The sequence below is a fragment of the Benincasa hispida genome, chromosome 1 (genome assembly GCF_009727055.1).
Source record: "Benincasa hispida cultivar B227 chromosome 1, ASM972705v1, whole genome shotgun sequence".
Lineage (NCBI taxonomy): Eukaryota > Viridiplantae > Streptophyta > Magnoliopsida > Cucurbitales > Cucurbitaceae > Benincasa > Benincasa hispida.
The window spans coordinates 38,825,136-38,842,819 of NC_052349.1; the positions used below are offsets into that span (position 1 = coordinate 38,825,136).

General features: G+C 31.4%; 1 protein-coding gene across 1 annotated transcript; it reads right to left on the reverse strand.

Moving 5' to 3' along the window:
• Positions 1–7,471: 7,471 nt before the first annotated feature.
• Positions 7,472–13,017, reverse strand: LOC120073790 (probable aquaporin NIP-type). Its single transcript, XM_039026637.1, has 5 exons — positions 12,706–13,017; positions 12,079–12,300; positions 9,770–9,967; positions 8,687–8,748; positions 7,472–7,939 (listed from the first exon to the last, which is right to left on the reverse strand). Exons 1-5 carry the CDS (start codon positions 12,820–12,822, stop codon positions 7,729–7,731), a joined length of 810 nt encoding a protein of 269 aa, XP_038882565.1. The 5' UTR covers positions 12,823–13,017; the 3' UTR covers positions 7,472–7,728.
• Positions 13,018–17,684: the final 4,667 nt, after the last annotated feature.

Here is a 17,684-nt window from a genome sequence, read left to right on the forward strand (position 1 = left end):
ATTGGTGGGGCATATCCGGGGGTAGTACTTCTTCCCGTGGATCGTTTCAAGTCTATGCCTGTCTATGGGCGTAGGCATAGATGAGGAGCCCATGCTAGAAGTCTACGGCCTCATCAACATAAAAATTTTGAGGCTGCTCCTTAAACCACATTGCCTCGAGATGCCAGCAAAGAGGCCCGCGATCGATTTAAATGCGCCGCAAGAACCCAGGCCAAAAAGACGACGCAGAGAAGACAAGGGAAAAGAAAAGGTCCTGGAGTCACCAACGCAAGATTCAGTACCTATGATTCCCTTAGTCATTTGCCCGCCAAACCCTCTAAGTCCACCAGCGCAACCCTTTTCCCCTCTTCATGAACATTTTACCAATCTCCTCATTGTCCCAACCTCATCACCTATTTACCCAGCAGCCCCACCTTTACCATTAGCATCATCCCGCAACCCACCATTCCACCGCCGTAAGTTGATGACCCATACGGTTTGAGTAAAGGCACCTCTGCTCAACCCCAAAACGACGCTGGTGAGACATCGCCAGGCACAACCCTCCATCACTTCCATGGCTGCTGAGTTAGCAGAAATGAGAACCCTCTTCTCCTAACAACAACTTTTCTCTCAACAACAATACTTCTTCAACCAGCGATTTGAGGTAGTAATGAAGCGCATTGATGATATTCAACGTAGTGCCGCCACATCAAGGGAGGCGCTGATCAACATGCAGCGCAACATTTATAAAGTCCATATGCACCAAAGAATGATTGCGGAGTGTAATCAAGAGTACTTCAACTTTCTCCCCACATATCTTCATGGTCCAATGGTGCCCCTACATCTCCAGCAGCACTTAAATTTTGAAGAAGTGCCTCTTACACCACCACAAAATCCGCCTCCAGACCCCCCAGCTCCTCAACAATAATCCTCCTATATATTATTATTTTTCTTCTATGCGACCATTATGTATTCTTTTAAATTTATTTATTCTTTTATGAGTTAATCAAATTTTTTTATCCTTGTACAGGCATAAATTTTGTATTGCGTTAATTGGTAATTAATTGTATATTTTGTTAATATTCAATACAATGAGTACATATTCACTCCATTTTTGCCTGTGCCTTTTTCTTTATCATCTTTTGTCAATACTTGCGATGTTCTCAATCTTTTACTTTTGTGTTCTTCATTGCGTTGCTATGATGTAATATATGTTTGTTCTTAGAAACATTTCCCATACTTAGTAAATTCTGGCTAACACTTAGTCAATTCTTAGTTTAGCAGTACTTTACCTTTTATCTTTCAAAGTTCTGCTTAAACCTTCTTTTTAAAATTTTCTTCTAAGTGTTTGTCTAGTCTATCCAAACAACGCAATAAGGACCTTGCTCATCTTTAAATTTTAGGGTGAGGAAGGTCTGAGTAGATGAGATCAAGAATATGCAGTATTTAAGAAAAACGCGTCCATTTTCAATTGCTAAAAAAATTAAAAAAAAAAAAAAGAAATGTTCATACAAAGCTCCAATGTCAGCACAAGGGAAACCCTTAAAATATTCCCAATTGATAAGAGTTTAGTTGTGAAAGGATTATGCTCGTAGTTGGATGTTCATATGATACCCGTAGGAGCAAGCCAAAACGAATGGAGGTTTCCAAGAACAACGCAATATGAAATAGAAAAAAAATAAATAAATGCAAGAGACAACTCCTCTTAAATTCATGAGTTAAAGTTGAAACTGGCACACAACCGTAGTTGGATGTTCGCATGACACCCGTGGGGACAGGCCAAAACGAAGGGTGTAATCACGACCAATAGTCTCTAATAAATAACACAAATTTTGATCACTGCATGTAGATACATCGAGTTGTTTTGACAAGAAGAGGAAAACATTCTATTTTGAAAAAATTAGAAAAACATTTTTTAGCAAAAATTTGTTATATAGAAGAATAAAGTGGGCTTTGTTAAGAATTAGCAAGGATAAAAGGAAATTGCGATGTCAAGTAATATGCCTAAGTGTAACATTTGGAGCAACCAATCGATGCAAAAATATAAGATAGGAATTAAGCTTTATTGCCTAAGTAGAAGATATACTTGAGGACAAGCATATATCTAAATTTGGGGGTGTGATAACTTGTAGAAATACAAGTTATTTATACTGCCTTATCTAGATATTGCGGCCAAAAGATAGTAAATATGCGTCAATTGTATGAAAATTAGCTCAGAAATACAATAATTATAAATTATCGCAATTACACCCACTAACATCTTTTAGATGGAAGAAAAGGAGATTTTACTCTGTTTTGCAGAAAAACCAAGTCACCGCTTGCGCTTAAGGCTCAAGAAGAACTGATTAATGCATCTTTGTCACATTGTGCCCGTCAATCAACAATGAAGAGACGATTAGCGCAATGCGACAGTCAATCTAGAGCTGACTTTCAACCACATGCGGTAATAAAAACAACATCGTATGCGAATACATGATCGAAAGATGCAGCTGAGCAATGCAAAAGCGGAGGATTGAGACACGTGTACAACTAACGGTTGTGCAGAATTGACGGTCGGATTGCATAACAGAAGGAATAATATCCTTCAATCTTCGGAATTTCCAAAACAACAAGTGGGGACTACAAGGCCGGAGTCAAAGATCCTCACATATAAATACCCCATAGATTTCAAAGAAAACTTATGCTACTGGATACGGGGTTAATTGCTGCTAAAGTGTTGAGAGAAAAGGCTGAGCTGAGTGCTTAACTGAAGAAATCTGGGAAGAAGACGAGACAAGGCCGAGAGGTGAGTCTCAGTTCTATTCTGTCAAATACCCGCCGAGAAGCTCTGTGTTGAGAACCCTGCTACCGGTTGAGCAAGCCTAGAGGGAAGCTCATCCATCCATTTGATCCATCCAATCCGGCAAGCAGATCTCCACTCTAATTGGTGCCAAGACGTTGGCGCTTGTTTGTATCTGTTCTATCTCTTTTCATCATTGTATTTCACTTTCTTTATCCTTTCATTCACAAACCAAGTATCAAACGCTTAACAGACATATTAAATGTTTTGATTGCTTTCATATTCCATTTTCTGTCTACTACCGTTCCTCCGTTAATCACTTTCTCCATGATGTCTTCTTAATTCCCCTGGTAGTTAATATGAATTAAACGAGTACTTAGCTTGTGTTAAAGAGATAAATGCATTTAGCTAAAGCATGCTAGACGACATCTTCACCTGTGAGAGCAGAAGTGAAGATGCCATTCTGATCTATAGAGAGAAGATTAGAAGAATGCGTTAACTAAAGCGAGTAGTACTTCCAGGTATGGAAGCAACCTTGCATTCATTACGTTAGTCTTTGATTCACCATAGACATGTGGGAGCGTGGTCGATCACTGAGAGGTGTACACCAAGAGAAAAGCGGAACCGTACTTATCACTTCGACGCAATTAAGAACTTGCGCTATTTATATTAGTTATCTTTCTCTTTCTGTTTGTACATATGACTTGCCGCCGCATTTCATGTTCTTTGTATAACCTTCATAGCCAGCCTGGACCCCAGCATCTTGTATCATGAAGCTTGTATCTTGTATCATCTAGCTTAGGTTTGCAGTCCTTATTTTATTATCGCATATTACTGCTTTCCTTTACTTTATCGCAACTTTTATATACTTGTATAAAACACTTTTTAAAGATTGAAAAACCTAGTCACATATACCACGAGCATACGCAATAACCTCAAATAGTCCCTGTGTTCGACTCGGATCATACCGAGAAACTTATGGTAGAATTACACTTGGTTCCAACGTAAGGAAACTTGTGACAACGCAAGGCATACTGCAAGAGCATTCATAATTAATGCATATCTAGAAGTAGTATCGCATATTTGTATCAGCGCATTGTTTAAGATCAATTTTTGCGTTAACAGAAGGCAGTAAAAGCGAGGGATTTTGGTTATGGGTTTGACAAAATAATTAAATTGCAGGAAGTTAAAGTGTAGAAAAGTAAAATAAACTAGGAGAGAGATAACGATAGATGAGATTACTTTTGACGATTAAGAGATTAATTTATCGATTTTTCATGAGAATTGAATTAATGGGTTATTTAATTATCTAGCCTAATCAACCGCCTAGTAATATTAGATAGATTCCCTATAGAAAACTAGTGTGGAAGTCGATTCCTAAATTAACTAAAGTTTTGTCACGCAAGCCTATTTACTTAATTAAATACATTAAGCTCATGGATTGATTAGCACATTAGATTAAGTTGGCAAAATCTAACCTCACATTTTTCTATTCATTAGGTTTCATTATCTTTCGTTACTGATGATCTTAGGATTCTAGAAGTCGAATCATAACTCTAACTTTTCCTAGTCGCTACTCAAATTTAGCATGTTTTCCTTATGAACTCCAACCTACATAGCATATATGTTCAATCTAAGCTTGGAAACAACTAATCTCTCACAAATTGAACATAAATCAAACATGGGTTCAAATAAGGAAGAAAAACAAGAAGAACAAGAAAATCGCAAAAACATTCATCAAAATTACCAACAAATATCAAAATCGACATTTGGGCCTTTACTTGTTCATCAAAACTTGAAACTTGGCGCCAAAATGTTGATTACAATGCAAAATCAAAAGAAATTTCATGGGTATTGGCCATGAATGGCTAAAATCGAGCCAAAAGCTCTGAAGATCACTTAACAGAATTCTCTTCCCCCAAAGCCTAAAAGTTAAGGAATATATATAGGAAATCGTGGCAACACCATAACACTTTAACCCTTTTTCGCAGTGTCATGGGGCAAGGTGATGTGGCACTATCACTTGATGTGTGCGTTGTCTATCAAAGATCGAAGCGCCACGGTGCAACAGGACAACACATGGGCACTCTTCCCTTAGCACCCTACTGGAAAAGGCGCCATGCATAGTGCCACCGCCACACAATGTCATGGTTGCAGGCCCCATGTGGCCGTTTTTGTCATTTCTTTACTCCTTGAAGCCAGATTACTTTATAAAGCTCTTAATTGCTCCAAATTAACCTTGAACTGTCGTTGACACTCTAAAATACATTATTTGCTTGAGTTCCTACAAATATAACCATGTAAGAACATTAAAACATCATAAACAAGTGAGATTAGAGGCATTTAGATAACTCATTTAGGGAGTTATCATCTATGCAGAGTAATTGTGAAGGAAGGATTGTCTAGAGTGCACTACATTGGAATTTATGATGTTAAATCTTGTCAAACGTGGTCATTAATATTGACGCCTTCCAGAAAAGGTATTTAAGACTATTTAAGCAATCCAATCTTTTTACTTTGTATTTTGACTTCTCTATTGATATGCAATTGAGTTTCAAGTTCCAACATCTTATTTTCTATCATTTTCATTTATTTGGTGTTGAATGACTTATGAGTTCTTGCAACTTTGAATGTCCATTTGGCCTTTAAATAGCTTGTAATGCTCTTGACAAAATCAAATTAATGATATCCAAACATTATGTCTATTCAACCTCTATAGTAGTGTTGTTTTTAAAATTAAAAAAAAAAAAAATCTTGCTTGAGATTTGATGATTAAACCGATTCATTGAATTAAATCTTGATTGAGTTAATTTTTAAGTGAGTTGTCTTATCAAAGAGTGATCATAATAGATTCTAAATTTGATCAAAGCTATTCATTCTTCTAAATAAGCTTTTGGTTGGAATTATTCTTTAAATTAGCCTTATTTGTGAGTGTTTGCAAGGCCATCCTAGGAGGACCTCTAACTTCGTATAAATCCAACATATTGGGCATTTATCAATACGTTTAATAGACAATTTAAATTTTATTATTAAAAATTATTTTCGATTTTGTGATGCAAATTATGTAGACAACATAATATGTTTTCGGTCATATCCAAAATTTAAATTTGACATTTTAAAATGCTTAATTATATTTTTAAAATATAAAAAACAAAAAATATATAAAATTTCATGTTATAAACTCAATTCATTTTTGTTAAATGAAAATATGTAGTTTATAATGTACTATAAAGTATAAAGTATATGATGCTACAAAATAATAATTATACAAAAATTATTTAACATCAAACATATTCGTAAAATAATTAGTAATAGTATATATTCGAAAAACTTCAATGAGTTTGGAAAGCTTATTCTCCTCCTCCATTGGGTATTTACATGTTTGACTTCCGAGCAAGAATTTAGGTCATGATGAAATAAAAAAAAAAAAATAAAACGATAGATAAGATAAATAGTTTAATAAAAGTAAAGGAAAAAAAGATAAAGAATAATGAAAGACTTGTATTAATCTAAGGAGAATGAAAGTACACAAGTTGAAATGGAAGATACCATAAATCTTTTAATAATAGTGGATCGAATGAGAAAACAACAAGTGCTCGAGAATATTACAAAGAAACAAAAGAAACAAAAACTAGAATTGTGAATTGGAAAGGTGCTTCGTGACGAAGTATGTAAAGATGTGTTGAGTCCTTGACTTGTATCTTATTTATAGTCTCGTCTTAAGGTTTCTTCAAGATCTTTTTGGAGCTTTTATATTTGCTGAAAATCAGGGCTGTAATTATGGGGAGAATCCTTTCCATAACTACTATAATATTCTTGCTTTATTTGAAAAATATGCACAGTTGGTTCAAGGATCCAATCTTCACAAGAACATGACAAATATAAGAAAATTTTCTTCAAAATCAAGGATTGGGAACATTTATTATGCTAACACAAATTCTTTCCAATTTCACAAGATTCAATCCTAAATTAAACAAAAAAAAAAAAATGTATGCATAAATAAAATAATAACACATAATTTTAGAGTTAAATAAATCTCATAAATGAGACTGATTAGACATAAAGTGATTGAGGTTTAGTTTGAAATTGTTATAGCTTACGAAATATTTGTTAGCAACAATACTTTGGAAAAAATCAATTGCAACATAAATAGAAATAGTGTTTTGATAAATTTCGATTTTAAACGAAAAAAACATACTCAACCATATGATAAAATTAATATGAAATTGTTAGATTTAGCTATAACTACTGAAGTAGAATATTATTTTAATTATATATTAATATTTTACATCAAACTTACAGCTAAGATAATTATTTCAAAAATTTAAATACTTTGAATTAAAAATAAACTTTATTTCCACCTAAAGTATTTAATAAAAATAAACAAAAAAGATTGTAATTAAAAATTAAAAAGTGAATAGACTTGAAAGGAAGATTATATTTGTAATTTTTCAAAAATTACAAAGGGTTAAATCATGGGTCATGGGATTTTTTTTCCTTTTACATGGGGAAGATTTCTAGTATTATCTACCTCTATTTATTTTTTGTTGTAAAAGAAACATCGAAGAATGGTATAAATAAAATAATATATCATTCAATTATGATCGAATGGACATAATTATTTATGCATTATATTAGAAATTTTCACCTATACCATGCAAATTAGTCGATACACTTTCAGTCACCAACCACAAAAAAGCAACAAAATTCGAACTAGTTTAAGATCACCATCGATTAGATTAACTGCTCAGAATGAATCCAATTCTCAATAACCAAAGAACAAAAAGTCTTAACTAAGCATCATTTGATCAAATAAATAATGCTTTGGCAAAATGGTAAAAACTTCCTAAATAAATGATAAATTGAGTTAACACATTATATACATAAATGAATGATGAACACACAAGGCTTGGTTGTTGCTTCTGAAGTTAAAGTCTTTAAAGATGGTGGTGGTGAAGAGTCTCCGGCGGTTATGATTTCTGGCTGCCGGTGAAGAATGAGCTGCTTCTGGTGATCTCCCCCAGTGGCTTGTCTGTGAATCTAATTAGGTTATAGACGAACCCTCCGGCGACCGCTCCGATCAACGGTCCTACCACGTAAACCCATAATCCTTTGAACTGCCGTTTCACTATTGCTGGTCCAATGCTCCTAGCTGGATTCATAGAAGCTCCTGAAATCGGCCTATGATAAATAATTCAAATTAGGTTAAAATATCATTATGGTCATTCACTTTAGATTTGGTTCAATTCTAGATCTAGTGTATTTTCAATAAATCTTAAATTTAATTTTTACGTTAATTTATTCTTGATTATCTTTTACCAACCGTTTTGTTTTCTATTAGCAATTTTCACTTTAAAATTGAACGAAGTATTTTTTGTTTTTAAAATTAAGAAAATACTTGAGGGGATCTTATACCGCACCCATCTTTTTGTGTTATCCCACCTAGTTGTCCAATTAAAATTTACTAAAAAAAGGAATGGTTATTTTTCTACTACGAAAAAAATGAGAGTTGCATGGAAATAGATGTGTGCCTAAACTACAACTAATCATTGTTTTAAAACTAATTTCAAGTGAGTTTGAGGTGACTTTGGGTAATATTTGGGTGGGATGCACCTATCTCTATACTTCCCTCTTCCATCATTCATATAAAAAATAATTAAAAATTTTCAGAAAATAAATAAGAATAATTTGTTACGTGTCAAATAATAATAAGACAATTTGGTGGGATACATAAAAATAGATGAAGAACCCAAGTATTTTTCACTTTTAAAATAATATTGAAAAGGATAGTTTTAGTGATTTTGAAATTTTGAAATTTTAATTCTTTATATTTCAAAAAAAAAGAAAAAAGAAAAAAGAAAGGAAAGATAAAAAGAAAGGAAAAAAAAAGCATTAACTAAAAGTTGGTAAAATGAAATGTAGAGTTACCCGGCGACGAAAACATTCAAGAGAATGGTCATTCCAACCACAATTCCGGCGAATTCTCCTACCTGTTAAAAATTAGATGAATTAATTATTGGTAAGGTAATGATGGTTTTAACATTCCCCTTAATTAATCTGTTGAAAAAAAACATAATCTCTATTAAAGATAGCTATACTAATCTAACAACATAATCTCTACAACATATGTAGTTCGAATCTCCCTACCCTTATTGTAATAAAAAAAAAGACAATAATAATCTCCAAGGTTAATTATATCAATACACAGTATTAATAAACATTAAAAAATAAAAAGTTTGATTAAATATTTTTAAAAAATACACCTGAGCATCTGACATACTAACCATACATGTGCATTGAGTTGAGTCTACATAACATCAAATGGAACAAAAACATTGTGACTTGAACAATTTAGGCTTCATTTGATAACCATTTTATTTTTAATTTTTGTTTTTGAAAATTTAGTCTACGATCATACTTTTAATTCAAAAAACAAAAAATAAAATAATTACCAAATGAGACCTTAGCTATTTAGAACACACCCTTAACAAACTTTAAAAAAAAAAACGTTTAAAATGAAACTAACATTTTAAGATATTTTCAAAAAAAACATTTTCAAGTATAGCAAAATGTTATTGTTTATCGATCGTAGACCGTGATAGATGGCAAATAATGATATGGCAATCTATCATTAATAGATAATGACATTTTACTGCATTTGTAAATAAATAAAGTGTCTCGCTGATAATTTTAAAATTTTGTTATATCTTATAAATATTTTCAATAATTTTATTATTAACAATAATTTCTCTATTTAGAATCTATTTAATAACGACTTAATTTTTAATATTATTAGGAAAAAAATCAATCCACACACATGGCCTTTATTTATTTATTTTCATTTTTTCCCAACCTATTCCTGTACCTCTTAGAAATTATAGCACATTTTCGAAAATCCAAACCAAATTATAAAAAGGATTAAAAAGAAGATTTCTCACTAATTTTACAGCCTGGCCAATAATTGAAAAGTAAAAAAAAAAAGCAGTGTTTATAGGTTTTAGGATGACTTACGGCTCTGTTATCAGTGGAGACACCAGAAATGACAAACATCAAGAGAAAGGTGATGATAATTTCGAGAACCAAAGATTGAAGATTTGATCCAACGGGCTCCGTCCCAAAGAAGGCTTCCGGAGTCACTTCAAGCATCAGTTCCAATGTGCAGCTTGCCAGAAGGGACCCCATTAGTTGAGCTCCTACGTATATTGGTACCTTCAATTCATTCCATATCAATATCTATCCCAATTATATGTTATCCAACAAAACAATGCAAACAAATAATCTATTTATCTTATAAATATTGTAACTAGTGGCGAAATCAAGAGTTCTCGTACCTATTTCAATTTATTATTTGACTCATCATTAAATATTTTTTATTTTATGAACCCCACATAATTCTTAAATACTATCTTCGTGGAAGCAATGAGTAGATGTAGTATTTCTTGAAATTTTCTCCTCTTGCCCAAAAACTTAGGCCATATTTACTTCTTTGTAAACATAATTCTAATATGAAAAGTGTTGAAAAGTGGGGTCATTTGATTGTGTTTGTTGTTGTTTAGGGTTGTTATAATGAAATGTGGGTCCACTATAAAATTTGTATGATTATTATGTGGGGCCCACACCCTCGTAAATAATTGCCATTGTGTAGTAAACACAATCAAATGAATCTCATCCACTTCCTTTACGATCGAGACCCATTACAATTAGGCCATTTTTACCAAACCCTAAGAAAGGTTGGTGTAATCGTAATGGAATTCAATTGATGGGTCAATTCTAATGAGTTTGAATAGCAAATGTAATCAGATTGCTTTTGATCGAGTTTAGTTAAAATTATGAATTTTGTCACATCAACTATTACCGTACCTTTGAGGGTCAAACAACAATGGTAACGGTAACAGTTAAATATCAAAATTCATAATTTTTTCCTTAGGAATAATAACAATAATGGTATTCGTAACGGTAACGAACAATGTAATTTTCAAACGCAATTAGATTAAGCACGTTTCGCTCGTCAATTAATTTGCATTTTTTATTACGGATTTGGAAGTGAGCCCTATATGTATATGGATGCAAAACACAAGTAAATAACACCACTAACCAAATAGAGCCCATTTTTCACACTACATTTCCATTAGGGTAAAGGTGGCCTATCAGGATTAGTAAACATAAATTTGTAAACGTGGCTTTAATGTAACTTTTAGCGTGTGTTTGGTCCAAAGAATTGAGAAGTCGAAGTCGGGAAGCAAGAGCATCGAACTCCATTATTTCTACTAAAAAACATCAATTTTATATCTTATCAATTCCTTACACTGTAGATCCCAGGGTAAACTTCTTAGAGTTCATAACTATTTACTTCTCACTTAAGGGGTGTTCACAGTTCGGTTCGGTTTGGGGCTCAAGCCGAACCAAACCGCAAATTTTAAAAAGTGTATTTTTCTGAAATTGAATCAAACTCAATTTCACGATTTTTTTTGTTTTTTATTTTGTTTTTATTTTTTTATGTTGTTTCATATCTTCTAAATTTCTATGATTTGAAACAATTTATTTAAATATATAGTTTTAACGGTTAATTTTGAAATTTAAAAACTATAAAAATCAAAATGTTTAAAGTTTAATAACAACAATTACAATTAGTTATTATTTGGTATCGTTAGTCTAGATTACTAATAACACTACTAGTTCAACAACAAACTTAAAAATTATTTCAAAGTCCAAAAAAATAAATACTACAAACATAAAAGTTCTTTTTTTACAAACAATAACATAAAAGTTCCAAAGTACACCTTACTAAACATAAATACAAGTCCTACAAACATTAAACTTCCGGAGTCATCACAACCAATACAAATCCTAATGAAATGACATAACTTATATATATGTATATATTGTTTCTTTAATATATTTATTAAAAAAATGGTTTGGGTCGGTTATCATAATAATTCAATTTAAAAATATATCAAACTAAACCAAACCATATTAATTTAGTTTCGGTTGGATTCCAATTCGGTTTTAGGTGTTTCAATGATCACCTCTATCCCGACTATTTCACTCCTCATCCCAAACATCCCTAAGGATGTGTTTGGCCCCGTTGTGAATTTCACTCCTCATTTGGTCAAAAGAGTTTATGGATCCCATTATTAAAAATTATCAGTTTTATATCTTATTAATTCAGTGCACAATACCCTAGATTTCATAGGCATTAGATGTTGTGTACCACTCCACCATGATCCTAGAAGTTCTAATCCTCACTCTTCGTTTGCAATATGGAAGAATTCACAAGAAAAAAAGAGGAAAAAAAAAAAGCAATTGGGAAGAAGAGAGACCTGCCAGAAGGGGAAGCGACGGAAAAAGGCGAAGGTGAGAGTAACAGCAGGATTGAAGTGCGCTCCTGAGATATGTCCCACCGAATACACCATTACCATCACAATCAATCCCCAAACCACACAGATTCCCGGAAACGTCACTGATCCGTAAATTTTGTTCACCGCCACCGCTCCACATCCGGCGAAGATCACGAAGTACGTTCCGATCACCTCCGCGATAACCTGCCACAAAGTTTCCACAGAACGAAACACGTTTTGTACACTCGATTCATCAGATTTATGCGTCACAATTTCCACAGACACAAACAAATTCTATACAGTCGATTGATACATAAGCCAGATTTCACAAAGTAATAAACTAGTTATTGAAAGTCGATTGATTCATGTACCATATTTTGCAGAGAAACATAAACAAGTTTTACACAGTCGATCGATTAAAATGTCCGCATTCTCCAAACGCATTTTATACAGTCGATTGATTTTCCCTAAACAAACAAATTTTACTCACTCGATTGATTAATGTGCCGTAGTTTTCCCGTAGAAACAAAGGCGTATTTGTCATACAATCAATTGATTGATGCGAAGAAGAGTAAAAGAACAGAGAGGCATAAAGTTGCAGAGTGGTACCTTTTGGATGATGACGACAGAGGTGGAAGGACAGAGACGGGCGACGGCGGAAACTAGAGTGCCTTCTTCGAGCTTTGAAATTTCTTCCTCTTCGATTCCGTCGATCTTCGTCGCCATTGATTATTCTCAGATTCTGAGAGAAGAAAGAAGGCTTCTGATTAGAACAATATCACGGATTTTCCTGCTTGAAAGTTGAATTTCTCCCTTTGATTTGATTAGTTCCCTCTTTGTTCTTCCTTTTTATGAGGAAAGTTTTGTTAGTTTCACTAATTGGAAGGAACTCAAACTATATTTTCATGGAATAATAATAGGACTAATAATTAGGTCTAATATTTTCCTATTTTCATGCTACCTCTATAAATAATTGGATTTTATTTATTTGGATAATGATTTTATTGCTTTACATAATTCCTTATGGCTTTTATAAAACTCCAACTTTTTATTATCGACATTTACTTTTTCTAGTTGGAAAAGGATTTTTTATTCCTAAGAGATGAATAATTGAGAAGTATTAGACTAACTTACCTTTTATTATTCACCTAACTTAATTGATTCATATATGAATGTTTGTTAAAAAAAAAAAAAAAAATTGGCATATGAATATTTAGTAACCACAAGATTTGTTTCTAATCTTCCTAAGAAAAATATCTTTTTGGCTTCTAAATTTTAGGTCTAGTTTTATTTACTCTCTAAATTTTAAAATATTATATTGACATTTAAATTTTGCTTCAGTTCGATTATTATGTTTCAAGATTTATACTTTTAACTCCAATTTTTTTATTAAATAATCATTTTTCATCTTTAGAGTTAATTTATATTAATAAATTAAAATATGTTAAAATAATTATAATTAATTAAGTTTAACTATTTTTTATCACTTTTAAAATTAAAATTAAATTTATACTTTATAATTATTTTTAGTTAATTAATAGAAATTGACGTCAATTATTGAAAGTGAGTATTTAATTAAAAATTAAGGTTAAAAATGTAAAATCTTGAAACTAAGGGATCAAATTAAAATAGAACTCAAATCTTAAGGTAAAATTGTAATATTATGAAATTTTTGGACTAATTGAAATAAAACTCAAAACTTAAAATGTGATCCAATTAGAAACTAAAGTCAAAATCTAGGACAAAAAAGTATTACTTCAAAAAATAAAATTATCTATTATGGTTATATATTGCTTTAATTTATATATTTAGCTTATTATTTATTTCTTTAACTTTTATCCTCAATTTTTTTCTAAAAAAAAGTTTTATTCATAATACTCTTAACACCAACAGGTATTTTACTTCTAGACTTTAACCTAGCTATATATATATATAGGATATTTGTAATACATACTAGAATAAGAGAAAAAATCTAAAAATATATTACATCTTTAAAATATTTGCAAATATGGATGAGTTGACTAATCAATCTTTGAATTTTTTTTAATTTCCAATTTCGCTCTCCCTTGTCTTATCTTGTACACTTTTTTTTGTCTTTTTATTTTCTTTCTCTTCTTCGATTTCTGTTCTTCCCTCCCTTTTTTCATTTTTTTTCATTTTCTTTTCTTTCTCAGTTTTTGCTGCTTCTTTTTTTTTTTATTCTTTTCTTTATCTGATTTTTGCTTCTTTGCTTTATTTTTTATTTTCTTCCATTTCCTTCTTTTTCTTTTTTCTTTTTCTTTCCTTTATTTTTTTTTATTTCCTTTCATTTCCTTATTTTTTTTAATTTTCTTTTCTTTCTTCGGTTTTTGCTTATTCCTTATTTTTATTTTTATTTTCTTTCTTTGGTTCTTGCTTATTCATTTTTTTCTTCCCTTTCTCCAATTTTTGCTTCTTCCATTGTCTTTTTTTAATTCTTTTCTTTTCTTTTCTTTCTCCGATTTTTTCTTTTTGCTTTTTTTATTTTTATTTTCTTTCTTTGGTTCTTGCTTATTCATTTTTTTCTTCCCTTTCTCCAATTTTTGCTTCTTCCATTGTCTTTTTTTAATTCTTTTCTTTTCTTTTCTTTCTCCGATTTTTTGCTTCTTCCCTTTCTTTTTCTTTTTTTAGTTTTTCTTTCATTTGTCCGGTTTTTGCTTCATTTTTTTGTATTTAATTTTCTTTCTTTTTTTTCAGTTTTTGCTTCTTTTCTTTCTCTTATTTTTAAAATTTTTCTTTCCTTTATTTGAATTTTTTCTTCTTCCTCTTTTTTTTTTACAAGAATTATGAGGCTGAGTTTCGTACTCAGGACTTGAAAAATACTCAATTCATAAGTGACTTAACACCAACAAGTCAATCATCAAGTTTGATTATTATAACAAATAATAAATGTAAATAGCAAATGAAAGTTTATCAATGATAGCCACTAATATTTTCTAACTTTGATAGTTTAATATTTGATTATATTTTCATAGTTAATAGCCACTAATAGAAATCTATCATTGATAGCCAACTTAGTGAATTTAATTAATAAAGTTGAATCTTGAACTAAAATGTACGTGGAATGCCTAGAAGTTATCACTAATAGCATGTTTATCAGTGATAAAAGCTATCACCGAAAAGAAAAGGGACTTATAAATGTTTGGGAAGGACAAGAAAGGGACAAAAAGGTGTTTAGTGGCTATGATTGATAGAAGCTACTAGTGATAGCATGTTACCAGTGATAGAAGCTAATACTAATAACATGTTATCGATGATAGAAGCTATTTGATAGCACGTTATCGGTGATAGAGAACTATCACTGATAGCATGATATCAGTGAGATCATTGATAGCATCTTATCAGTGAAAGAAGCTATCACTGATAACCACAATATGAGTGATGTTAGTGATATCGGTGATCAAACTTAGGTGATATCTATATATCGAGTTTCTTTCAAAGGTGATAACCAGTTATAGAAGTCTATCATTGATAGCCTTAAGTGTTAATATTTCAAGGTTGATTCGAATTGACGAAAATCTATAGTGATAAAGTCTGATAGCTGCTATCAATGATAGCCATGATAAAAGATTATTAGTGATAAATATTATGGTAATCAAAGTTGTTGGTCTTCTTTCAAAGTTGATCACTATTTATAAATCTATCATTGATAGCCATTGATAGCCTTAAATAGTAATATTTCGACGTTGATTTCAATTAATGAAAAGTGAATCAATGATAGCTACCGATAATTGATAGCAAATTAAAAGCTAATATTTCAAGATTGTATTAATTTTTCTCAAATTGAAAGTTATCGCTAATAGCAACTATCAGTGGTTATCACTGATAGCTGCTATCATTGTTATATATAGCATTTGATAGAAGCTATAAGCGATAGCAGCTGATAGCAACTATCAGTGATGCTATCAGTGATAGCTTTTAATTTGAGAAAATGGGAAGAAGCGAACAAAATGATGGCTAGGTATGATTTTTTTAGTCTTTTACTATTTTTTTAGTCTTTTACTATTTTTTGATCTATATATGCAATTATTTTATCCTTGTACTACATATTCTATTCTTTTGAGCTTGAATTCTGTTTATGCAACTAACCCATATATATATATGTGTATTGTTGAACTAGAATGTTTAAATTAAGAGAATTTTCTCATTATATTTGTCTCTCCTTTCTACTTTATCACATGAACAAGATAAAGCATAATTCTTCCTTCTTTCTCCATTATCCACGATCAAGCCTACAAATACTCCCAATACTAGACATGTGGACATGAAAGGTCTCTCTATTGATCATGGCTTGAGAGGAACTAAGAATAACTTTGGGCTTGATACTTGATCTTAGAATGCATCAAACTTTGACGAGTGAAGATTGGTGAGACCATTGAGAATCCTTCTTTTGGAGAGGTTGGGCTCTATCTCTAGATGTACATATATATCGAATTGATGGTGCTTGGTTAAGTAGTAAAGATGGCCACGGGATGAGGAAAGCTTCTCCATCCCCATCCCTATTTGGCCAATAGGGAGAAAGTTCTCCAACTCCTTATCTCATTCTTTGTGTAATTTTAGATTCCCAGCCTCCAAATTAAATGGACTATCTCTATTGATTAGTGATTGGAATATATAAATCAATGTCTGAAGAGCTCACGAGAGGGAAAAAAGACTTCAAGAGTTAGGAGTAGGCAAAAAATTATTTTCATGTGAGAGAATTGGTTACATAGAAATAATGGCACCAAGAGTAGGAGTATCACAAAACTATTTTTAGGGACGAAAATATGTGAGGTTTAAGGCAACAAAGGGAAGGGTGCAAGAGCTTAGATACCTCTTAGGCCGCACGAGGTAAAGTGAAACTTTTAATTCAATTTTTAACCCCGTGACATGGAGTCGGGTGGCAAAACATTAACTATATGGTTTCTAATGAGAATTGAATATTTTTCTCTCAACTTAACAAAAATAATAAAATAATTCAAATATTTATTTATTTTATTTAATAATACAATCATATTTTGAGTGAAATCAAATGTCATAGAGTGATGAAATAAATCAAAGTGTTATCCTTTCAAATTACTAAATTGTGATTTTAATGTGAAATTAATAAAAATTATTTTTTTCTTTTTTTTTTCTTAAATATCATGTATTCATAAATTCGTTGCAAAGTTAAGGAAAATTATGAGACCTTAGCGCGTGGTATGATCAAAAGTTATAATTTTGGTTAATATATTACTATACTATCATTCTAAGTAAGAGGTGTACATTTATATTCTATTCTGATTTTTGACATAGTGGCAATTCATTGGGATAATGAATATTAATGTAATGGAAAGATAAGTATTAAGCCCTTTGTAAAAGATTTAAAGGGAAAAATATCCAATGTATATTAAATTGATTAATCCTAAGGTCATTAAGATCATTCATGCTAAATTATTAAGAATACCACATTCCATTGAGAGATTGATGATAGCTTTAAGATAACGATTGTCTTTCTTAACCAAAACTCTGAATACCCTTAGTAGGATCTCTCTCCTAGATGGGATTTAAGAAGACTGACTGCGTATTATTTTGATATTAGTTCAATTAGG